The 26106-nt window shown below is 34.8% G+C and overlaps 3 protein-coding genes across 3 annotated transcripts; 2 read left to right on the top strand and 1 right to left on the bottom strand.

Moving 5' to 3' along the window:
* The first annotated feature begins 1084 nt into the window (after positions 1-1084).
* Positions 1085-8773, top strand: LOC126705862 (extra-large guanine nucleotide-binding protein 1-like). The gene is made up of 8 exons (XM_050405084.1): positions 1085-2740; positions 2851-2988; positions 3079-3183; positions 3275-3448; positions 3954-4131; positions 5967-6199; positions 7074-7237; positions 8014-8773. Exons 1-8 carry the CDS (start codon positions 1679-1681, stop codon positions 8585-8587), a joined length of 2628 nt encoding a protein of 875 aa, XP_050261041.1. The 5' UTR covers positions 1085-1678; the 3' UTR covers positions 8588-8773.
* A 7705-nt stretch (positions 8774-16478) lies between these two features.
* Positions 16479-19340, top strand: LOC126705049 (probable disease resistance protein At1g58602). The gene has a single exon (XM_050404008.1). The coding sequence runs from the start codon at positions 16479-16481 to the stop codon at positions 19338-19340; it is 2862 nt and encodes a 953-aa protein (XP_050259965.1).
* Positions 19341-22412: 3072 nt separating this feature from the next.
* Positions 22413-24843, bottom strand: LOC126705048 (uncharacterized). Its single transcript, XM_050404007.1, has 2 exons — positions 23246-24843; positions 22413-23157 (listed from the first exon to the last, which is right to left on the bottom strand). Exons 1-2 carry the CDS (start codon positions 24841-24843, stop codon positions 22506-22508), a joined length of 2250 nt encoding a protein of 749 aa, XP_050259964.1. The 3' UTR covers positions 22413-22505.
* Positions 24844-26106: the final 1263 nt, after the last annotated feature.

Here is a 26106-nt window from a genome sequence, read left to right as displayed (position 1 = left end):
AGTAATATCAATGATAAATTTTTTGTGATTGTTACCTATCCATGCAAAGCAGGGTTGGCCTATTAAACCCATGGACCAAACATGAGTCTACTAATTCACACATAAATACAACTATCTTAATGCCCACTTAGTAACAAGCCTGCAATACTAGGTCCAACGAAATAGGAAATACATCTAACCATAACTGATGAGATACAAACAATATCTACAATCATTGTGACTCTCAATTCAATTGGAAAATAATACATCTAACCATAACTGATGGGATACAAACAATATCTACAATCATTGTGACTCTCAATTCAATTGGAAAATGTAAGGTTCATACCTAAGAAATGAACCTAAGGTTTAGGATACAAACAACTCATATGAGCAATTTAATTGCATTGGACAGGAGTGCCTATGCATGGAGCATGGTCCAGGGATAGAAAAATGGTAGAGTCAATCGTGGTGGACCAACTGGACATTATGATAGTTTGAAATATCCACTACGCCAAAGCCCATTGATTTCTTGTGCAACACGGTCCACGTGGGCTGAAGATTCACAGCAGCTTCTCAGTTCTCAATCAGTTGAAAAATTCTATAATTACAACAACTGAGTTCACACGTATTTTCAAAATTATTCATGTAGCAGCCACAATGATTCATGTAAAATTGAGAGGCAATTGTCATATAATAAGGTAATTATATAAATAAATGTGAAATTTGATTGTAATCCTAAAATAACTTGAATCGGATTCACTCTAGTAAATGTAAATCACAACATGTGTTAAATGATTCAAGTGCCAAAATAAACCAATTCACCAAAAAAAATTAAAAACAATAAAATAGAAAAAGAAAAAAAGAAATCAAAGTCAACGCGCCAAGTCCAACTACCAACTAACCTAACGTGGACCGTACTGAATACTCTTGGTATACGGTATACCAAAAAAGTACAACTTTCTTTTTTGGATGTACCTTTTGGACAATATTACCCTTTTGACATATCATAAAGACCTCGTACTCTTCCATTGTACAACTCAAAGAAGCTCTAGTTGTTCCTAAATTGTACATTGTACTCTACTAGATTGTAGAGAATATGAGCCTAGACCAAAACATTAACTCCCGGGTCTTATGAATTTTTCTCTGCTGGTTTTTTCTTTACTCTCATGGGTCTCCCATCAATTCCTAGAATTTGCTGAACACTTCAACGCGTTTGATGTAGAAAAAAAAGAAAAGAAAAATAAAAATAATGTACAGTTGCCACCCAAAAGTTTCAGTACTCAGTCTTCCCTCTTGTCTAAGTTGTCTTCTTCGTTTACTTAGTCATTTCCATTTTCTTCCAGGGAAGATTTCAAATTCTTACCCACTGTCTCTGTGTATTAGAGAGAGTGTGTGTGTGTGTGTGTTTTGGCTACTCAATTTTGATCTGAGGAAAAGTACAGCATAGACTTGGGATCAATTTTGATGGTTTTGCTTCATAAGTTTATAAAGTTACAGGCTTTGCTTTCTGGGTCATTGAAATAATCAAGTTTTGATTTTGATTCATTGGTTTTTTTTTTTTTTTTTTTTTTTTTTTGATTAAATTGATTATATGCTTCATGGGTTTTCCATATTAGTTCATATGCTTTGAGGTTTGTGGAATTGGAACTAGCTGTTTTGTTTAATTTGTATCTAGAATAGGATCAATTAAACAACAATGGCTGGACTGCTGAAAAAGTTGTGGCCAGCAGCTGTGCCTGCAATTCCTGAAAATGGTGATGAAGAAATCTTCAATACGGAGTATTCTATTGCTATGGAGTACCATGGGTCTCCTGTCACCTATGCTATCCCGCAAATAATACCAGTTAACATTAGCCAAATCCCAATTGCATCTCCAGTTTCTTCAGGCACTTTGTTGAATAATCTCTCACTACCAATTATCCAACCAATTGTAAAGTCCAAAACTTTAAACCAGAAATCGTCAAAGGTGTCAGTAGATAGGATAGATAGCTCGGGTAAATTAGCTTGTGAGAATGTTTATGAGTCTAAACCCAAGTTATCACATGGAATTGGAAGTTCTGGTACATTGGAAGTACCTGATGGTGACAAGGAGGATGGAGGTTTTCAAGATTATATGAATCCAACGAGTTGGGAATCAACAGAATCTGGTTTAAGCTCACGGGTGCCTTCCTCTGAGGTTTTTTCTTGCAGAGAGGATGATGGTAATGATGAAACTCCCCACCATGTCAGAAAGCCATCGGTGACTTTTTTTGAACCTGAATCGAGTGAAGGGGTAGTAGTTCACGAAGGAATTGATGAGTCTGAGGAAGGAAGTGTTAGTATGAGGCCTAAGATTGAGAGATTAAAGAAAGGGGTATGCTATCGATGCCATAAGAGAAAACGGTTCGCAGAGAAGGAGGTTTGCATTGTTTGTGGATCTAAGTTTTGTTATGATTGTGTGCTGAGAGCAATGGGGTCAATGCCAGAAGGAAGGAAATGTGTTACTTGCATTGGTTATAGGATTGATGAGAAGAGGCGAGGGACGTTGGGCAAGGGTCCTAGGTTGCTTAAGCGGCTGCTCACTGATTTGGAAGTTAAGAATATAATGAATTCTGAGATGCTATGTGAAGTGAATCAGCTGCCACCAGAGCTTGTTTTTGTGAATGATGAGGCTCTTAGACAAGATCAGCTCTTCAAATTACAAAACTGCGAATATCCACCCAAAAAACTGAGACCAGGACACTATTGGTATGATAAAGTATCCGGTTTCTGGGGAAAGGTGAGCACCAAAATCTGCTAGTTCAATTTTATTATCTTCTTTTTCTTTTAATTATTATAGTCTTTTCTATTCCGCCATAATGGTATAGTTGTTGTGGTTTGAATGAACAGGAAGGACAAAAGCCTTCCCAGATTATTACCTGCCACCTGGATGTTGGGGGCCACGTCAAGAGAAATGCTAGCAACGGAAACACAAATGTATTGATAAATAACAGGGAGATAACAAAAGAAGAGCTTTGGATGCTAAAGGTTGGTGTGCTCAATTCAGTCGGGTTGTTTTGGATTGTACTGTGCTTTTTAAACATGTAAGATCAATGCTGTTCTTATAAATGTTTACAGTCGGCTGGGGTGCCGTGTGAAGGAAAGCCTCACTTTTGGGTGAGTAAAGACGGGACATACCAGGAAGAGGGGCAGAACAATGAAAAGGGTAAAATATGGGACAAGGTAAGTTTGCATACTGATGCACATTTGCATGCTTGTTTTACCCAGTTCATCTTATTACACTTAAATAATTGTGCAAATACTCTCTTTACAGACTAGAACAAAGCTGGTTTGTGCAGTCTTGTCTCTGCCAGTTCCTCCTCGTTCTGAAAATCCTTCTCGGAAAGAAGTGAATGGAGAAATCCGAGACAACCTTGCCCAGAAATCTATTCATAAATTTCTTTTAGTTGGTTATGACAAATCTGGCACAAGTACGATATATAAACAGGTAAAATATTAATGGAGGGAGCTAACTTCATCTTAATCTTGTTCTATAATTAATTTTCATGTATGACTAATCAAACTTTGATGAACATCTCATAGCTTAGTTCTTTACCCTTAATACTCAACCAATTTTATAATTATGTTGAAATCCTTGTGAAATGTGATGGCAAAGGTTAGATTAGTGTATTGTGGCAGTAATTTATTTCTCTTTGTCAGAGGATTATATGTTACAATAAACTAGTATTAAAACTTATTTCAAGTAACTCTATTTTCTCCCTTATTTCCTGCTATATTATGTTTTATTCATATTCTTTTTATGAATAATTTTCCATCAGAGTCAATTAACTAATGAGGGAAAACATGATGAAACTAACATTTTCTCTAGTGGTCTTCCAAACACTGATACTGAAAACATGGTTTTGATACAGTTAAACCTTGACATTCATTTGTGTTGTTAAATGTGTTTTAATTTTTGGTGACACTGGAAACACTGTTTTTGATTATATTAGGCCAAGATTCTGTATGGTATTCCTTTCTCTGAAGATGAGCGCCAAGCTATCAAGTTTTTAATCCAAAGAAATTTATTCGGATATCTTGGTGTTCTTTTTGAGGGACGAGAACGATTTGAAGAAGAAAGTTTGCTTGAGAAGCAGAAAAGATGTGTTGTCGATAAGTCTGGACCTTCAGGTATGATGAAAGTTGATTCTACTTAATTTTCCTTTTTATAGAGCTTATATGCTAATTTTGTTTTGTCAATTGATATATAAGAATTATGTTAAGGGTATGTTGAAAATGCATAAAAGTTAGTTTTCATTTTTCAATATGCATAGATAGTATTTTATAGTATGCAACAATAACTGAATGCTCGTGTGCCACACACACAACTTGAACAATTTTTTCTTATCTTTGTAAAGTTCTCTAAAAATGTGCCACAAGATCCTTGCATTTAGTTACTGAACAGTTCGAATCAGGTTTTGGATGATGATGGTGGCAGGGATGATCAGAAAACATTTATATCATTACTTTGTCCATTATGTTCTAGTCTCCAGAGTCTCTACTATAGTCTCTTCTATGAGATTCTATTCTTTTTTTTTTTTTTTTTTTTAATAAATTCTACAACACAGTCAATATCTACAATTATTTTATGAATCTTGTGACTTTGCTGCTGGAGTTTCATTTTTGTCTACTGTGACTGATAAATTATCACTTATCCCAAAAGCTTAAACTATTATAGAGGGTGAATTTAATCACTTAAAATAGATCCATTTTGAGGTGAAGTTTCAGGAAGAATGGAGGGTTCCTGCCTGGTTGTGGTCCGGCATGTTGATGAGCCTGAAGCAAATTGATGATTATTTTAATAATCCCCTTGTGTATGGACCCAATCTTCCCCTTGGCAGGGTCCAATGCATGGGAGTATTTAATTTTTGAATGGGAGGAAGAGTGGAGACAAGATTCGAACCCATGATCACCTACTCTAATATAATGATGAATTACCTCTTGTCTAAAAGCTTTAAGTGTTTGAAGTAAATTTGGGCACATAACCATCATTCTAACAGTGACCATAAAAGCATTTAAGTCCTTCCACATGTTCTTCTAGAGTTTGTCTCACAGAGCTTTTCTAGTTATAAAGAGGAAACATCTTGTTTATTATTAATTAGTATTTTTATTTGTGATATTTGTTTTCCCCTAATGTTTTTCTTACAATTTCTCCATTTAACAACCTGACTAGTGAGAAATATTTGCATAGCAAATGAATTGGATTCTTTGAATCCCCAATTTAACGTAACCACATCTGACCATCCTGTACTATAGAAGCCAAGTGGTTGATCACTGGACTTTTCTAATTATTCAAAAAGAATAAATCTCATTTTTTTTCCCCATTCTTCCAACTTGAGAAAGTACATAGAGTACATGTCAAGGATGGACTCAAGAATATCTTGAGATAGCTATTTAATTTAATTTCTCTTGGCCATCGGGGAGTAGTTGAACACTTTAGTGATAGTCTAGGATCCAGCAATGGAGAAGTTTGTATCTTAGTAGCATATGTACTTTCCCTCTAGTTAATAACCAGAGGGAAATTGAATACGTCCTGAAAAATTTAAGGGAAATAAAGGTCAAATGCAAAATTTGTGTTTAGAGCACCTTTTACTGCTAAAATTTGAAATTGTAGACTCAAATGACTGCATGTAGCTGACAAATTTCTAATGCCTTTGTTGTGATTTTTATGTGTATAATACTGATCACTAGAGGTTTTCCAAAATAATCTCTCTAAATGGCTAGTTAGTTAAACAGCTCAGGACCAGTTCTATTGTGGCAGATTAGTGCCATGCTCTTTACAAGTACTTTTGAGGCTTCCTCTTGGTTTGAAATCCTTTGCTTTCTTGTCATGTGAAGTTATGGTGTACCTTTTGTTGATCAAATTACATTATTATATTACCATTAAGATTTACCTTTAGGTGAACATATTAACGTCAGAAATTAGCTTATCTAGATTATAGCCTAAATTTTTATATTCACAACAGGTGATACAATTCAGATTGACAATACAACAATCTATTCCGTTGGGGAAAGAGTGAGAGCTTTCTCAGATTGGCTCCTCCAAGTTTTGCTGTCAGATAATTTGGAAGCTGTATCTACTGGTGAATATACACCATTTATTGAGGAGATGTGGAAGGACACAGCCATTCAAGCAACATACAACCGGAGGAATGAATTACAAATGCTACCCAGAGTAGCTACTTATTTCCTAGATCGGGTGAGATTATTCTCAGTGTTCTCTCTCTCTCTCTCAGACATAAAACCCCCAATAAGTGTTTTCTTTTTGTCTTCTTTTTTAATTATTTAAATCCCCTATGATGAGCTCTTGATGACCAATCTTCACAATTATAGTTTGTTTCAGAGTGATAAGTAGAATAACAGTATAAATTCTGTTGTTACTTTTAAAAGGGCATCATCCTTCAGCTTTTAGGTGGAGCAGCTGCATCAGTAATCTTGCAGTGCGCTAATTCTTGCCAGCCATTCTTGATTGTTTCAATGGTCGTTAATGTTTTCTTTTATTCCTTGTTCCTATTGTTGGGTATGAATCATGTGTTTCGATTGTATTGTACTCCATAAGTTCTGCAATTCTAGCAGAATTTTTGGGGAAAGGGGAGAGGGAGTGGTGTGGTGTTTGGGTTTTCTTGTTGGTTTGAAATGAAAAATAGAGGGGATACTTCATAAGCTGAGCTTGAAAACATTAGTTCTGATTTTTTGTTAAAAACTTGAAAGCATTGATTGTATTTCACTCTTTGTACACCACCGGTGTACTAGGTTTGTTTTATTTCTAATACAAATTTTCGTTACTTATCAAAAAATAAAAACTTGAACAAGGCACCCAGTTTGACTGAATTTATCCAGTCATATTTATAATTAGAAGTCCAGGTTATGTTAATCCAATCAATGCAAGAAACTCTTGTTAGTTTCAGAAGCTTAGATTTATAAAATTAATGGTGTTGTAGTTGTCATTTTAGTAGTGACTATGCACTTTAGATTGTGTGCATTTTGATGGGAAAATGGCAAGTGCATCAGCTATGATTACTAAGAAAATCTTTTTTAATTATTCTTTTTCTAAACATGTTTTCCAAACGCAGGCTGTTGAGATTTCTAGGACAGATTATGAACCCTCTGACATGGACATCTTGTATGCTGACGGGATTACCTCATCCAATAGCCTTACTTGCATGGAATTTTCATTTCCCAAGTCAGCACAAGATGATTCACTGGATCCTTTTTATCAGCATGATAGTTCACTGAGGTCAGTTCTCCCTTTTTTTCATTGATTATTTCGGGAACAAAAATGCCTTGATCCTTATCAAGATTGATCAACTTGGTAAAAATTTCTTCAAGACTGTTTTAACCATATTTCTGTTAAAAATGTGGGCGATGCAGTTTTAGTCAGATTCAACCAAGAACTAGTCATCAACAATAGAATCTAAGACATGGTCAATGTTGAAACTTCTTAAGTATTGAAAGATATATTTTTTTGTGCCTGGTTGGTACGGTTTGCTTTTCAGCCTTTTGAAAATGGGTATATTTGAAAGAGCTGTACCTAGACAGGGACAAATCCTTGTGATTTGTTCTGCCAATGCAGAGGAATCCATAACAATGAAAATTCTGTTTTTTCTTGTAAGGATGCTACTTGATCCATAACTCAAGGTTAAACTCAAGGAACCGCAACTTTGGCCTTCCATATCATGATCTTCATATCAGCTTATCCTTGCCCATTCATTCTCATAGTTATTGAAATAAAAAGCACTAGATTTCATCTCAAATACTTAAGCTTCATTGGTGGTCAAATGTCGTAAGGAAAATCTCTTTCAATTTTAGTTTCTTTTGTATTAGTTCATTTTTATTTTTTGTTAGCCAGAAACTCAGAGGAAATTCTTGGAAATCAGATAACAATTAATTTTCCCACTAAATGATGTATGTTTGGGTTGCATAGAGAGTGGGATACACAGTGCTTTATTTTCTTACAAAGTGCCATGTTTTGCCTATTCCTAAATGTGTTGAGTAATTAGAGTGCATTTCCAGGTACCAACTAATTAGAGTGCATCCAAGAAGCCTAGGAAAACACTGCAAGTGGTTGGACATGTTTGAAGACACTGATATTGTCCTTTTTTGTGTTTCCATGACTGACTATGATGAATATTCTGCCGACTGTAATGGAGTTCTAACCAACAAAATGTTGGCAAGCAAGGATCTCTTTGAAAGCATGGTCACTCATCCAACATTTGAGAACAAGAACTTCCTGTTGATTCTCAACAAGTTTGACCTGCTTGAGGAAAAAATTGAACAGGTCCCTCTCTCACAATGTGAATGGTTTCATGACTTTAAGCCTATTGTCAGCCAGAATCGTCACAACAGCACTAATCCCTCGTTGGCTCAACGTGCTTTCCACTATATTGGAATGAAGTTCAAGACACTTTTCGATTCTCTTACAGATAAGAAGTTGTTTGTTTCGCTAGTAACGGGGTTGGAAAATGACACGGTGGATGAAGCTCTTAGGTATGCAAGGGAGATTATCATGTGGCAGCAGGATGCAGAAGAGCCCTACTTGAATAACGAGTTGTCTTCTACTGACATTGAGGCAAGCTCCTCTGCATGATTTTTTGCTCGAAAATTACTTGTTAGTCCTTATTCTACTAGCATTGTTTCACAAAAGTTTGTACATACACACACGAAACATGTATAGAACAGAATAAGAGTCTGTTTAGATATTTTTGAAGTACGAAAGTTATATTTTTTAGGACTTCGCAGATTTAACAACAACAAAAAAAAGAGTATTTGTTTTTATGCGTCTTTACTCTTTAAAGTTGATTCTTTGATATTTTTGCTTGGTCATTGGTATCTGTGGGATATTCAATTGGCCACATGCATTATTTTCTATCATTCAATTCTATCTTAATATATTCTTGGCTACTTTTTTAAGAGAGGGAAAATAAGAGGAACGGAAAATGGGAGAGAGAAGAAAAATGGTGAGTGTGTGTATTTGGTTAGAAGGGTGGAAAATAGAAGAGAGAATTGTTTTCTCCCCAGGCCCACTTCTTGTGAAGATGGAGTTTTCTCCCCAAATTAGAGAGAACTAGTAAGTTGCCCGTGCGATGCACGGATAATTTTGTAATATTTTATGTAAAATGGTTTTGGATAATATTGTGTATATATATTATAAAAAAAAAGTAAACTAAATTAGAGTGAAGAAACATATACATTTTAAGGTATTAAAAATTAGTTTAGTAGCTTCATTGCATATTTGTACCCTTCTTAAGGTAAGATTTTTTTTTTTAATCATGAAACCAAAAATAAATGCAAAAGAGTAACGGGACCATGAAAATCAACTAATTTGTGTTGTGTTCACATATTTCATCCCATGAAATGAAAGTTTGTCCAACTCTCTGATCATATTCCACTTATCGATAGTGCGACATTATGACATGGTTTGGACAAATGTGTATGTATGTATCTTATAGATGATTTAAAATTGAACCATGGTAGAATATGGTTTTATATTGTGCACTAAATATTATCTCTACTTATATACCCAAAACAAAAACTATCCAACCAAATTACCCACCCCTAATTTTAAGAAGAAAAAGGAAGAAAAAAAAAAAAAAACCCATAAGGGTTTCTGTGTCTTAATGGTAGTGGGTGGCCTGTATAACAAAGGCGGTGACCCCTTAGATTCCTATTTCTCTCTCTTTCAAATGTTTTGTCAGTTTCAGGTTTTTTATTTTGGTAATATATAGTGAAACAGTGCGTTTTATACAAAAATCCACAACATTTTTGTGTCTCTCTATCTTTCTTCATGGCCTTATCTGGTTAGTTATTACTATTAGTCTTTAATTATTATTATTATTTTTTTTGCTTTTTTAAAAATACTTAAATGGTGGGTGTGCTAAAAGACATGAAGAATAGAGAAACGTGTGGTGTAAGTTTAGTAAATTAATGAGACATTAATAAGCTAACAGTAAAATAAGTTAATATGAACTTTTGGGTAACAATAAAAAAAAACTTAATGAAAGAGGTAAAAAAAAAAATGCTAAATGCAAAATTAGAGCGTTACTTGGCAAGACCTCATGCACTCTCACATGAGATCTCTGCTTTATATATATATATATATATATATTGATGATTATTCCTCTATAACTCCTAATCACTAATCAGCATGAGTCTAAAAAAACTTTATGATAGGACTTTATCATACGTACAAAATAGGCATAGATTTTTTTTATCTTTTTTTTTTTAAAGGATATTGCTATTGTGTTCATCCTTATAAGAATTTAAGCATAGATTTTTTTTTAAATATTTATTTAAATAAATTAATAAAAAAGGATATTGTTATTGTGTTCATCCTTATAAGAATTTAAGCACAAATTAAATTTTCATTATTTTTAACAATTTTTCTTTGATTCCTTTATAATTTATATATTGTGTTGGTTTAAATGAATTTTTTCTCAAACTTTCAAAGGATGAACTTTAGATAAGATGTTCAACTTTTATACACCAAGCATTGATTGTAAATCTTGTACATGGAACAAATCAAGATAAGAAATTAAGAATATGGTCCATTTTGGTTGCCTTGATTTGTCTAGACATCAATTTTCTCTCTTGCCAAAAGTCCGACTTTTAGGTGGAAGTTTCCTTGATTATTACTTGTATACAAAATTCCAAGATCATTAAATTGGAATAGGTCCCTTATTGACCTAACCAATTGGAATAGGATGAAATTTCTTCCCATCCATACTAAACGTTGTGTACATTCCAAATTTTTTCTGCATCTCATTATGATACATTATGGAAAGGTGTCATCCAAGTCCAACATGATTGAGAGTTGTAGTTGAGACTATGGCCCAGAAGCTTTACTATTCAATACTTTGCGAGAAAAATTAAACACTCATTTGATGTAATAGGAGACTATGGAATTTGACACTGTATACACTGGAGCTTGTTCTTGATGTTGTGAAATTGCTGTAGGTACTAAAAACTATAGGTTGATTAGTTGGTAAGTCATGTTCTTTAAACGTGAAAAGTCTACGATGGAAAACTTTTATGTTCCTACAATAAATGTTTTGGAGAGAAAATTGTTAGCCCCCTTATCCCATTGGGACCCCCTATTTATACAAAGGAAAAAGGGTCCAATATTCCTAAGTGTGACTTAGTTACATGGAATTTTTGTGCAATTGTGCCTACATTTCTTTTAAAAATTTAATTATAATTTTAAACTCTAATTTGGTGATTTTATATGATTTTTGTGGTTTGATTTTGATTTGGTAAAGACATATTAGCCAAAAGAAATGAAGGTAGAGCTATTAAAGAAATCTATACTTTCAGATTAGCAATTACCGATGGCCAATGCTGCATTGTCATTTGTGGTTGTGGAATGAATAAGCGGTATGTTGTTTGGGTGACTAATTGAGGCAAAGCAATTAACCATATTAAAAGGGATTAGCAACTTTTTCTTTCTCCTTTGCCATTTGTGGTATGTATATGCCTTTTTCACATATGCTCAAGTGAAGTACCCATTAGGATTTCCCTTAATTATGATAAACATATTAATTTTTTTTAAAGGAAGTTCTATATTTATTGAATGAGATATATATATGTCGAGGGCCATGTAATTGAATTGGCACCTCCCCATACACAAAGTGTCTTGGGTTTAAGGGAGAAAATGTTCAAATTGTGGGAGTCAAGGAGAAAATGTTCAAGTTGCGGGGTTAGCATAGATACTGTAATTATTTCTAAATAAAAAAAAAGATATATATATATATATATTGTTTTCCTTGAGCTAAAGTAGTTGCAATGGATGTGTGGAATGGATGGTTTTTTTTTTTAGTCCTTAAGTATTTTGGGTTGTCTCAAATGAGTAATGGCTCCTCCTAGTCTCCTAAAATTTTTGGTTTGTTGATTTTGCTATCTATAACTTGATTCTTCTTTACTTAATAAAGTTTAGAATTTTTTGTAAGTATATTTTTTCTTCAAGAAAATGAATAGAAATCTACCTTCATGTTCATGCTCATGTTAATGTTTATATTTGTAAACCTAAATCATATTTAAGCCACTAATTTTAAAAAGAAAAAGGAAAAAAAAAAAAAAAAACCCGTAGGGGTTTTGGTGTCATGATGGTAATGGGTGGCCTATATAACAAAGGTAGTGACCCCTTAGATTCCTCTTTCTCTCTCTTTCAAATGTTTTGTCAGTCTTAGGGTTTTTTTTTTTTTTTTTTTTTTTTTTTGTAATATATAGTGAAACAATGCGTTTTATATAACAATCCACAACATTTTTGTGTCTCTCTATCTTTCTTGAAGGCCTTATCTAGTTAGTTATTATTATTAGTCCTTAATTATTATTTTTTTGCTTTTTTTAAAATACTAAAATGGTGGGTGTGCTAAAAGGCATGAAGAATAGAGAAAGGTATGGTGTAAGTTTAGTAAATTAATGGGACATTAATAAGCTAATAGGAAAATAAGTTAATATGAACTTTTGCATAATAGTAAAAACACTTAATGAAAGAGGTAAAAAAAAAAAAATACACAATGCAAAATTAAAGTGCCACTTGGCAGGATCTCTTGCACTCTGACATATGATCTCTGCTTTTATATATATATTGAAGTGGGCTTAATATGGGGAATTACCCATTTGCCCCTCTCCTAGTTTCTTTTTTCCATTTTCGAGCTAAACGTCCATAAGTTTTTTTAGTGTATTTTTTTTTTCTTATAAACTATTAAAAAAAATTATGCAATAAGAGTATGAGAGTAAATTCATACAAAAATCATTTTCGATTTTTTCATTTTTTTTTCTCAACCAAACAAAAGAGTTTTCTACTCATTCACTTTTCCACCTCCAACCAAACACACATAAGGGAAAATTAAAATATTTTCTACCTCCTCACTTTTCCATCTCCACCATTTTCTATCTTTCTACTTTTACATACCCCTACCAAATGGATTCTAATAAATGATGTATCATTTGTTATTACTTCTACTATTGTTAATTTACATCTTCTTTTATGTATTTTGGTCCCCTTGACTTAAAGCAACTCACGATTCCTCACTATTGCATTGATTGTTCTCTTTTGCACACTTGCACATGATCAAACCATTTCAACCAAGTCTCTCTCATCTTTTTTCTCAATAATAATGATAAAATGGTTTGAACACATCTTAAAAATTGAAACAAATTCTCGGGTACCATAAAATCGATGATTTCATAAAAAGTAATACATTCTACACGGCCAAAGCAGAAACTTATGAACAAAATCTACACCATTAGTACAAACAAACCAAAACAAGATCATTCAAAATTCACGAAATAAAAAGCTTGTGGATTAATATTTAATTCCAAATCTTGTTTCTTCTCTTCCTTTGCTATCAGCTCTCATTGATATGCCACACTTAATTATCAGCTTCACCAGGGTACAAACAGGTCCATAAGCAAACAGACCGTGGTTTCTGACATTTTAGCATTATTTTTATTTTTTTTTTCTCTGAACCATTCTGCTCCCCTTGGTAACAGCTTCCTTTTCTTCTTCAACTTCTTTGGCTTTTGAAAAGAGTGGCTTCCAGGTCTTAAGTCTTAATCTTTAACCTTCTCTTAAGGCTTTTCAGGGGTCTCTGAACTCCGCTTTCAAGCTGGTGGTACCCTTGGACTTACCCAATTGTACATTGGGCCGTAAGAGTACACATGAGTTCCTTCTTTTGTTCTTAGAAAAAAAAAAAAAAAAAATCCCCCTATCCACGTTTCTACCACTGCAGCCATTCTAGCTAGCTAGTACTCAATCTCGTACGTAGAGATCAATTTTTTAGTTTATTTATGTAATAGGTTTTTCTTTTTCTTTTTATGGTGGATGATTCTGTGAAGCAAGGCAGTTGGGTTTATATAGAATGTTAAAGAGAAAGAGGTTGTAGTTTTCTTTTTCTTTTTTGGAGCAAATGGTTCGCTTGTTTTTTATATGTAAACCAGGCACGAAAATGTACAATTGTGACTCTTAAGGCTTCCTTCTATCTACTGCTGGATAAATAATTTTTATGATTCCAAAACGAATTGTTTTTTAAAAAAAAAAAAAAAAAAAAAAAAAAAACAAACAAACAAAATAGACTATAAATAGGGAATTGATAATTGAGCCATGTCATTTCTCTGTTTAAAAATCAATCAATAAATGTGTCTTGAATTTGGTTCTTTGCCCTATATAATCTATATATTACTAAAAGCTGAAGCGTAGCGTTTAATGCTGCTGCTCTCACGTTGCGCCATATCAGTTGCCATATCATTCTTTTTTTTTATTTTCTTTTCTTTTTTAAAATATAATTTGTCCTACAATTTTAAAATAGTTTTTACAATTTTCAACCCTATAAATGTAGCCCACTACTTATTTATTTACTTCCACTATCACCATATAATAAATCAAGCCCACTACTTATTTATTTACTTCCACTATTACCGTAAAATAAATTCAATATAGTTTTAGGGTTTTGTGTGAGCCTTTTCAACTTAAAGGAAGAAAAAAAAAAAAAAAAAAAAAACGTTAAAGCCTTTCAAGCTTTAGGTTTTTTTTTTTTTTTTTTTTTTTTTCAATTTTCTTATAATTGTTTTTAACATTTTTTTTTTATTTATATTTACACTTCTCCAACCTTTCTCTATCCCTTACCATTTCATCTCCCTACTACTTCTTCAATCTTTCTCCCTCCCTTACCTTTTCATCTCCCCACTACCCTTTACATTAATATCATTCTTCCTCTTTCCCTTCATCTTCCTTTATTTTTGTCTCTTCTTATTCACACCCTCTTACTCTAAATTTGTCACTATCTCTTCTATTCTATACATAGTTTTCCCTCACAAAAAAAAAAGGTTCCCTCTCTCTCTCTCTCTCTCTCTCTCTCTCTCTTTCTCTATAAATTTTTTGGTGGATTTTTTATTTTTTATTTTTCTTGCATCTCTACTTTAGGTTGATAATTTTTTATATTCTTTAAAACTCTATTGTTATCCTATTGCGTTCTAAAGAATTAAATATAGCATATAAAAATATAATATTATTCTATTACATAGCATGATTTGGATAATTTAATATTTATTCTGTTACGTAGCATGATTTTTTATAGTGCTCAATTTAGATGTTAAACTATGAGACTTTACTAATTTTGTTTATTTTCTAATCCTTTATGGTGGACAAAGTACTCTTAATAGTTGTATTAGAAGTACTTTATAATGCCATTTATTTAAAGAAAAGCAAAGGTAAGCCAAATGAAAATAATCGGATAGGTGACAAATTTTAACTTTTGCAATTTGATTTTTATTATTATTATTTTATAACAATGCATGTATAGAAATTTAATTCTTAGATTTTGCTAATAATTGTTTATTTAATAATATGTTTTGGGCAGCCGAAATTATAATTTCTACAAAGAAAATAACCTTAATAGATTATCAAAAACAAAATTTTATCATAATATTGGTTCAATTAATCATTGTTAAGTTTTATTAATTTTTTTTAAGTTTACATTTTTTTTTTGGTGTTTTGGATTGTTCCTATATTACATTTGTAATTGTTCCTATAATAAATAAAAATATAATTACGAAATACATTACTCATTATTAGATTAGTTTAAATTGTAATAAAAAAAAATTAATAAAACTATCATAAAAATAATTATCACGCGCAATGCACGGGTCCGTGGCTAGTTTCACTAATTTGCTTCACTTACCATGTGATGTAAGGCGATGAAAATCAGTCAATAATTGTGTCCAGACTTTTGTTCTTCGGCCTATATAGTTTGCCCCGCTTAAAAATTTGATGGAAGGTGATGATCCTCTACTTTTTCTACTTGAATTCTAGATTTCGTAAAATCCAAAAGTAGTCTCCACGCGTTTATTTTCTCAGGGTCAGGAACTAACTAGGAATTTGCGTCTGCCTTAATTTCTTTTTTTTTAATTATTCATTTCTAGATGTATAAGTTACAATAATTGAGTCCAAATCTTCTGTCTCACTTTTCCTGCTCCACTCTATACTCCACCAATAAAAACATGCCACGTGTTCACCTAATTAATTAAATACTATCATTATTGACTTATTAATACTACATTTATTAATTAATAGTAGTATTTAATTAATTAGGTGAACACGTGGCATATTTTTATTGGTGGAGTATAGAGTGGAACAGGAAAAGTGGGACAGAAGATTTGGACTCACAATAATTTATCAATTAATAATATGAGCACTTCAGTTATCCAATAATAGGAGAAGAAAGGTAGGTGAGTCAAATTAATTACTACTTGCTTCATTGCTGAGTGGAACCCACCAACACTAAAGGGAAGATAGGGACCACGCTTCTTCGAAAATGCATGGAAAAGAAGACATGAATTTACCATGTTACATAAACTTTCCAGCTAAGAGTTTTTGTCGTCACTCTTCAAAGACTTTAGATGAGGAAAAATCAACCTTCCCTTCCCCACAACCCTCTCCCTTGAGAAAAAAAAAAATCTGCAGTTGTAGAAAATAAGCAGATATGGCAGACAGTGTTGTGAGTTTCTTGTTGCAGAACCTGACTCAGTTGCTCACCCAAGAATCAAAATTGCTAGGTGGAGTAGAGGATCAAGTCAAATTGCTTAAGAACGAGCTGTCTCTGATCAACGTCTTCCTCCAAAATACTGAAGGGAAACGACATGACAAGTTGGTGAAGGAGGTAGTGAGCCAAATCAGGGACGTAGCCTATGAGGCTGAGGATGTTATTGATACATTCATCACAACTGTGACAAAGCACAGAAGAAGAAGAAGCAAGCTGAGGAAGTTAATCCATTCCTGTGACCGAGCAATCGCATTTCACGAGGTTGCAAGCAAGATAGAGAGCATCAAGAATATCATCAAGGAAATTTATGAAAATAGGAGCAAGTACGGCATAGAAATAGCTGAATCATCTGGAGGAGATGCAGAAGTGGAGGAGATTCTGCACCGACGCAGGAGATATGTAGAGGAAGGTCAAGTGGTGGGCTTCGATCATGACACAGGGCTATTGGTGAAGCGGCTTATCGAAGGGAGTTCACAACGTAATGTTGTTTCAATCATTGGCATGGGTGGCTTAGGTAAGACCACTCTTGCTAGGAAGATCTACAACAACAATCATGTCAAGAATTACTTTGACTTCCTTGGGTGGGTTTATGTATCTCAAGAATATAGAATCAGAGATCTGTTGCTTGAAATGTTGAAGGATTTGATACCAGTGCCAAGAGTGGTGTTGAGAGCCGAATTGAAAGAGGAATTAGTCCACGATTTGGAAGCTATGTATCGTTCAAATGATAAATTGAAAGGGACAATGAAAGTGAAGTTGGAAATCAGTATCAATGAAATGAATGATGAAGAATTCAGAAAGGCATGGCTTGGGTTCTTGGAATCCATACTAGACCATGACTTGAAAAAGTTATTGTCAGGCTACGTGCAAGATTTTTACCGCAAGAATGGTGTACGATTGCAAGATATGTCTGAAAATGAATTAAAAAGTTTGCTGCTTGAATGCTTGAAAAATAAGAGATACCTCCTTGTCATAGACGACATTTGGAAAACTGAAGCATGGAATGAGGTAAGTTCAGCATTTCTTGATAACTTGAGTGGAAGTAGAATATTGATCACTAGCCGAATAAAAGAAGTGGCAGTACATGCAAGTAGTCTTAATAGTACTCATGTTCCCCCTTATGAAATCCCATTTCTTAAGGAAGATAAAAGTTGGGAACTCTTCACTAAGAAGGTGTTCCGAGGAGCTACATGTCCTCCAGAACTTGAAACTCTAGGGAGACAAATTGTGAAAAGTTGTCATGGTCTACCACTTGCTATTGTGGTATTGGGGGGTCTTTTGGCGAATAAGGAAAAAACTCATCGAACATGGTCAAAATTGATTGGCCATGTCAATTGGTATCTGGGTCAGGATACATCATCTTGTAGAGACATATTGGCTCTAAGCTACGACTACTTACCTCGACGCTTGAAACCATGTTTTCTATATCTTGGTATCTACCCTGAAGACTTTGAGATACCTATGAGGCAACTAATCCGACTTTGGATAGCCGAGGGATTCATACAACAAACTAGAAACAGAAATATGGAGGATGTTGCTGAAGACTACTTGGAGGAACTCATTGATCGAAGCCTGATTCAAGTGGCAACAAAAAGGTTAGATGGAGGTGTCAAAACATGTCGTATACATGATCTTCTACGGGACCTTTGTATATCAGAGAGCGCTGAAGAGAAGTTTCTTGAGGTTCACTCGGATGTTAAACTTTCACCCATGTGCAAATCTCGTAGAATTTCCATCCATTATGCCAATTATCTAGACATTTCTTCCAACCCTTGTGAGCCTTCAAATTGTCGTTCTTTAATAAGCTTTGGGGGGGTTGACACACTAGAGATTCCTCTTGATAAGAGCTACTTGAAACGGCTATGCAAAAGTAACAAGTTGGTTCGGGTGGTAGAGCTCATGAATATGGGCATTTGTTGCTTAATCCCCAATGAGATTGAAAACCTGATCCTTTTGAGGTACTTGAGCATTCAATCTTGTAGGCTTCATGTGATTCCAGATTCCATATGCAACCTTTGGAATCTAGAGATGTTGGACATGAGAAATTCTACAATAAAATCAAAATTCTTGCCCAAGGGGATATGGAAGTTACAAAAATTGAGGCATTTGTATCTAAATGGGTCTACATGCCTACCTAGAACTGACAATAGAGTGGGTTTACCCAATCTTCAGGTCCTTACTGGTATAGTTATAAATCAAGTCATTGAAAGTCTCTTTGCCAAGGCCAAATTTCCTAGTGTTAGAAAATTAGGATTGTATTCTTTAGGATTGACGGATTCAACAAAGTCAGGGCTTTTGACAAGCCTCCTTCCCTTGCGTCATCTACAAACTTTGAAAACTTATAGGCTTAGTGAGTTTTCAAGACCAATTTCAGTCGAGTTAACCCTCACGAAGATAACCATAGTATGCACAAGCTTATCTTCAGGCGTCATGAGGGTGTTGAGTAGCCTTACCAACCTTCGAGTACTCAAACTAGTAGGAACTATCAATGAAGGAGTCAGTAAAATGACTGTGAATTGCGATGAAAATAGTTTTCATCAACTCGAAATCTTTAAAATGGCAAACGTAGATGTTTCAGAATGGACTATGGGGAAAGGTGCAATGCCAAGCCTTCAACGTTTGGTCATCGAGCGATGCGAGTTTTCTGAGATGCCCCTCAACAAACTATGGCGCTTAACTGCTTTGCAGGATGTGGAAGTTTTACATCCCTCTCCAAAATTGGCAATGATGCTTAAACGATTGCAGATGAGGGATGGATGTAAGCTCTATGTCTATCCACCTCTGGACCCAACTACTAATTGAGAAAAAGTTGATGGCTTCTTCTGCTGTGCTATGTTTTGGTCCTCTGTTTGTTTGGATCTTGATGGGATGATATCTGTACTTGTTATTTACTTTGTTTTTCTTCTAATTCTGTAATTAACTAATAATCCTAGCTTTTAAGCCTTTATTGCTTTTTTTTTTTTTTTTTTTCAAAAGCCTTTCCAATAATTTATTATATTTATGGTGATAAATCCATTTTGGTTTAGAGGAAAGTATTGTGATAATTTATTATATTTGTGATGATAAATCCATTTAACAGTGCGTGTTTGGGTTCAATTATATTATATTAATTTTTTTTTTTCCTGTATATAAGACTTCCACTCATTTTTTTTAAGATTTTTTTTTACAAGAGGGATTTGAATGCAGATTCTCTGCATGAGAGTGAATAGTATTACTAAGCCACAATACTCTTGGCGGAACTTCCCATTTACACACACACATATATATATATATACACTCAACAATCTCTCCTTGTGCAAATTTTTAAATTGATATTCTAAATTTAAGTTCAATGACTAGACATCGTTATTCTGTTCTGAAAAAATGAACATTGAATATAATATCTTGATGTTAGTTTTGTCTTCAAGATTATTCTTAAAAGATACCAAGGAAAGGCAATGCAAGACATTGACGAATTTGTCATTTTTTTTACAGTGAATTCTGCTTGTGATTGTACTCAAAACAAGTTATTATCGGTTTATCACATGAGTTTAGAATAAAATTTTAGTCGAATGGTGGAATCAATCAAGTTACCATGCCATAATGTTATTTTTATTGATAGATATTATTGCACTATTTTCTTAGTTTTTTTTTTTTTTTCTTTTCGCAATGCTTAATAATCTTTTTTCTTTTGTTGTTCTATATTTCCATGCAATCATTTCAAAATATGTGAACCAAGCATGAAAATGTACAATTGTAACTCACCAGGCTTTTTTCTATCTGCTTCTGGTTAAACAATTTGTGTACCAAGCAGTTAATTACGTTGTATGATTTCAAGAAGATTATAATTTGGGAATTGAAAACTGAGCTACGTCATTGTTGTATTAGGAGATGAAATAAGATTGGAATTTGAATTTCCATAAAGAAGTACACAATCTGTCCACGGGAAACATCTTAACACACACTCACTCACTGCCGACAGGAGAAAAATCAAATATCTCATGCAGAAGAGTTGTTGAACGTATCAATAGTTGTGTCCTGACATAGTTTATATAATTTGCCCCACCTTACTATATATTTGAAAGTGATGATCACTTTTCCGAGGATGTTAGGGCATGTTTCACTTTCACATGCATGCCGAAATATAATAGGGATGTAATCACGAACCTTTATAGATGACCTTATATTTAGGCTCTCAAGCTTTGCTCAATTTAAGTTGCTTTCCCATTGTGGTTTACTAGGGCCACTTCTCATCTTAGTTCTGGCTTAAGAACTAAAAATCTGCTTATGGTGTATATTTGATAAATATAAGCAGGTTGAAATATTAGAAGTTGGATTGAACAAGAATCCAATTATGAAAGTAAGAAAAAAAATTTGCATTAATTTGCTTAAGCGAGTATTAAGCAAACGTCAAGCAAGGCTCTGTGGTTCTTTTTCTGAAGTTGGCTTGAGAAAGTATCAGGCGAGTGTCTTTGTGGCTCTTTGTCTATAGTTGGCTCGACCGAGGTGCTAAGTAAGTGTCAAACAAAAAGCCTTTAGATTTCCAATGGAAAAAATTTTCTATTTCTAGATATGGAGGGAGTTTGTTGTAAACCTGTAAAATCTTACTATTTCCTCTGGTGTATAGCTTCAAAAAGAAAATACTCAGCGGGAAGAAATGATTAGAAGAAAGAAAAAAAAAGGTTAAAAATGATGTCGTCTAGAATTAGTAATGTCACGGTGCTTGTATTACTCTGTAATTAGAACATGTGTAGTTATATTATTGGTGTATTAGAATTTCTGTCGGTTAGTTTTAGCTTTACTTTCCCGCTCTAATAGGATTAGTATATATAACAGAGCTTTGTAATTATCCTCTTAAGCTTGCCCATTTTTCTGTTTTGATCAATAAGATTCCAATTCAGTTAGAAGGCGCTCTCTCTGTTTTTGTTATGGTATCAGAGCTCTAAAGCTCATCAATGGCTTCCAACGCAAATGCAAATTCCGGAATTCCGATTCCTTAAACACCTCTAGCCATAGAGTTCCTTCACAAACCACTACTTCATCTTCTAAAATGGATAATGAAAACTCAAATCCTTCAAGCCCTTATTTTCTCCCACCTGCTGATAATCCAGGAACTGTTATTGTTTCTCAGCCTCTGCTTAGTACTGAGAATTATCCAAGTTGGTCTAGGGTTGTGCTTCTTTCATTGAGTGAAAGAAACAAGTTTGGATTTGTGAATGGTTAAATCCCTATGCCAGATCCTTCCTTTCCTTTGTTCAATGCCTGGAATAGATCCAATACAACAATTCTTTCTTGGCCGACCAATTCGTTGAGCAAGGAAATTGCAGCTAGTGTGATATATACATCAACACAGCCAGGGATCTTTGGATTGACATGAGAGATAGGTTTGCACAAGGGAATGTTCCAAGACCGTTTGAGCTTCCAAAAGAAATTGCTCGTTTTTCACAAAGCCAACTCTTTGTAAGTTCTTACTTCACAAAATTCAAGATTCTTTGGGATGAATTTGTGAATTATCAGCCTTTTCCTTCTTGTACTTGTGGTTGCACTTGTGGTTCTCAACAACTCAGTTAGATGCTCAACAAAAGGATCATGTTTTCCATTTTCTTATGGGACTAAATGATAGTTATGGACTATGTAGCACGGGTGTGTTTCGGGACTCGGGTGCGGGTGCGGGTGCGGGTGCGGGACTCGGCAATTTTTGAAAAAGGTGGGTGCGGGTGCGGCGGGGGCGGGACTCGGCGATTAAAAAATTATTAAAAATATTTTTATTTATATTTTTAATATATTGCTAAGCATACTTTTTTACATTATACAAATATATACCAAATTTAAGAGCAATAGACAATAGTAGATAATAACTAAAACATGATGTTCATAAATTAAACACAACCCATAAGATTGAAACTAAAACATTCATGATGTTCGGAAATTAGAATACAACTTGCAAATTTGAAACTAAAACAAAATAAAAGATCATCAACAAGACAATCAAATACTAGCATCATCATCAACATCAACATCAATAGCTTCACTTCGAACTTCACTTTCACTAGTAGTAACACTAGTGTTAGCATTTCCAATAACCATAGCCTCCAACTCTGGCTCATCAAGTGTAAGGGCTGCATTCTCAAGAATGCCAGCTCCTCCATGTATGTCACTCTCATTCCAAGAGTCTCCTGCAATATCCCACATCTTTGTTGATGTATTTACGTACTCCTCATTGCGCCTTGACAAGAGTCGAAGATTAGAATGCACATAGACCAAATCTTCAGCGCGTGCAGGAGCCATTTTGTTTCTTTTTAAGGAATGAATGAATTTGTATGTGCTCCAATTCCTCTCAGCACATGAGGATGAACAAGGTTGTCCAAGAAGTTTAAAGGCAAGGGATTGAAGAATTGGAAATGCGGAGCCATGGTATTGCCACCAAATCAAAGGTAGTAAGCCCCACCTATCTGTCAAGGCATCTGGTGAAGGAAACCTCCCTCCTGAGAATGAAGCAAACTCACACTTCACTGCCTTTAATTCACTCTCATCTTCAAAGTATTGATCCAAACACTTGCTCCTTTCCATAGAAATTTCATGATCCCGATGTGGCGAGATGCGTTTTGGATTCTCCGAAAGCCATTCAATGGAGTAATACCTAGTTAAAGAGTAAAAAACAAATATAGATGAAACGTATGTTTTACTAGAAGAGGAAACTAAGGAAAATAGAAAATAAATGTACTTACTTAGGATTTAAGGAATGAGCCAAGCAATGTAGTGGTGTACAATTTTTAGTCCATCGATCAATGAGTATATCATACACCACACTCCAAAATGAACTATACTCACCATCTTCCAAGCCTTCGTGCCGATATATTGCTGTCTTCACCTTCTCTATCATTGAATCCCACATCTCATACACAAGATGAAGACAAGGCTTATCTGTGTCGGCTACTCGTAGCATATCATAAATAGGTGCTGTGAATTCAAGGATATAGTCAACTTTATCCCACCAAAGATCACTTAGAATCATATCTTTCACCTTTACAGCTTTTCCAACATCATCCTCCCTATAAGAAGCCCATTGCTCACTAATAGCCATGGCTTGAAGGCATCTTTTTATCAACTTCAACCTTTTCAGCATTATAACAATTGAAGCAAATCTAGTATCAGCAACTTGGAGCAATTTTAATGGACTAAATTCATTAAACATTGCCAACCTCATTGAATGGTTCATAATAAAAACACGTATGAAAGATGCATCATCAGCAATACGTGTAATCCAACTACATTCCTCATATGTAACTTCATTCTTTTCAGTGTTTTTTGCTGCACAAATATTCTTCAAAGCTAGATTGAGAGTGTGGACAACACAGGGTGTCCAAAATATTTTAGGATACTCACCTTCAATAAGAGCTCCAGCAGATTTCATCACATTAGCATTATCAGTGATGACTTGGACAACTTTTTCATGTCCAATCTCTTTTATAGCATCCCTCAACACCCCAGCAATATAATGCTTGTCTTTGAACTCACCCGACCCATCAATTGCCTTTACAAACACCGGACCCCCATCTGATACAGCCATAATATTAATAAGAGGCCTTCTTTGTGGATCTGACCATCCATCAGAAACTATGCTTACACCATTTTCAAGCCAAGAATCCTTAATTGGCTTCAAGAGTCTTTCAACATGAGCTCTTTCCTTTTGCAAAAGTGTTGTTCTCAAGGCACTGTATCCAGGAGGAACATAACCTGGGATGTTATGAGTAGCAGCATATGCATAGGAATTACGATAATGTGGGTTCCTTGCAAAGTTAAATGGAAGCCCACCAGTGTAAAACATCCTAGCAATTCTACTATCCAATTCATATCTAGTAGTATTCTGGAATGCTTTCTCAATAGGAGAAATCCCAGCCACCTTCCTCCTCTTACCATCAATCGGATTTGTACTATCACTCCCTTCCTGTCTCCGAAATGGGGAAAGAGGTATAGGCCCACGGCCTGGGATAGGTGGGGGTAAGGGAATTCGACTTCTCTGTTCACTCTCTAACTTATCCTTCTTAACTTGATCATGCATTCGCTGCATTTCCAACCTATGGCTCGGTGTCACATTAGGACATGCTTTAATACCTTTATTAGTAATTTTTAACAAATGAGCCTTAACCCTAGAATAGGATCCCAAATAAACCACACCACAATAATTGCACTTAAAGTATGTGTTTCCCCCTTTTTTAACGGTAGCACCCGGTGGTTTTTCTACTTTAGTCACATACTGCCAAAGAGGACATTCAGCATTTGGCAGCTCTTGAGATGAAGTTTCTGAGCTAGTAACTTCATCCATTGAAAATTCAATAGATTCAATTTAACCTACAAATAATAACTATTAAGTATTAAGTATTAATTAAATAAATTATACATAAATCAAACCCAAGTTCATTCACAAAACAGATTCACCATTCTTCACAAAACAGATTCACAAAACATATTCACAAAACAAATTCACAATGAGTAATAAGTACTAACTTAACTAAGATAAAATCAGTCTCACAAATCAGTCTAAGATTGAAAACTAAGAGTCTAAGATTCACAAATCAGTCTCACAAATTCACAAATCACAAATCATTGAAATCAAAGATCAAACTAAGATTAAAAGGTACCTGAGTTAAGAATGCGTGAGAGAGAGTTGAAGAAAGAATGAGATGAAGAACAAAGTCACAGCAACCAGCCAAGCAAAGAGCCAGAGACAGAGGCAGAGTCGCAGAGATCAGAGCAAGAGAGAGTGAGACGGAATGAGAGAGAGGTAGTGATGAGAGAACTAATGAAAAAGAGGCAGAGAGCTAATGAGAGTGAGAAACGAGTAGGGTTTAGATTAAACGGTGCGTTCTGAGTGTTTTTTTTTTTTTTTTTTTTTTTTTTAAATTTCGGCCGTTTCGGCCTGAATCGGCCGATATCTGCCGATACGGCCCGAGTCGGCCCGAGTCGGAGCCGCATCGGCGCGAGTCGACGCGAGTCGGGCCAGATCTCGAGCCTGCCACGTGGCAGGACTCGGTCGGACGCGGCCGGATGCGCGGGCAACGGCGTCCCTCGCGCGTCGCCGCGTCCGGCCGCGTCCGACGCGGGTGCGGCACCTCCGGTGCCGCGTCCGTGCTTCATAGGTTATGGAAGTGTTAAAACTCAGATTTTGTTGACTAAGCCCCTTCCCTCCATTAGCAAAATATATTCTTTGATTTCGCAAGAAAAGAAAAGAATGCAAATTGGCCAAAATACTGTAATGATTGTTGAGCCAACAGCCTTGTATGTCAATAATCCTAATCATCCTAAGGGTTATCAAGGTGAAGGTGGAAATCAGAATTATCAAGGAGGAAATCATGCTCACAAAGGTGGAAAAGGGGGAAATTCTAAGAAAGACCTATTTGTACATATGTGGAATTGTGGGTCATATTGCTGACAAATGCTACAAGGTGCATGGTTATCCACCTGGTTACAAACCAAAAGGAAAACTATTAGCTAATCAAGTTTCTACTAATGTAACTTTTGGGAATCCTGTGTCTACCAATGGATGTTTTGGGAATTTTAGTTCTCAAGCTACTCCTCCCAACTTGAC

This window comes from Quercus robur, chromosome 11, assembly GCF_932294415.1.
Source record: "Quercus robur chromosome 11, dhQueRobu3.1, whole genome shotgun sequence".
Lineage (NCBI taxonomy): Eukaryota > Viridiplantae > Streptophyta > Magnoliopsida > Fagales > Fagaceae > Quercus > Quercus robur.
Note: the sequence above shows the minus strand (reverse complement) of the source record. Positions and strands in the feature narration are given on the sequence as shown.

Excerpts from the sequence above, each read along its gene's own strand:
- LOC126705862 (XM_050405084.1), top strand. The coding sequence starts at position 1,679 with ATGGCTGGACTGCTGAAAAAGTTGTGGCCAGCAGCTGTGCCTGCAATT. Across the intron at positions 2,741-2,850 it reads TATCCGGTTTCTGGGGAAAG|GAAGGACAAAAGCCTTCCCA; the intron begins GTGAGCACCAAA and ends TTGAATGAACAG. Across the intron at positions 6,200-7,073 it reads CTACTTATTTCCTAGATCGG|GCTGTTGAGATTTCTAGGAC; the intron begins GTGAGATTATTC and ends TTCCAAACGCAG.
- LOC126705049 (XM_050404008.1), top strand. The coding sequence starts at position 16,479 with ATGGCAGACAGTGTTGTGAGTTTCTTGTTGCAGAACCTGACTCAGTTG.
- LOC126705048 (XM_050404007.1), bottom strand. The coding sequence starts at position 24,843 with ATGGATGAAGTTACTAGCTCAGAAACTTCATCTCAAGAGCTGCCAAAT. Across the intron at positions 23,158-23,245 it reads GCTCATTCCTTAAATCCTAA|GTATTACTCCATTGAATGGC; the intron begins GTAAGTACATTT and ends CTCTTTAACTAG.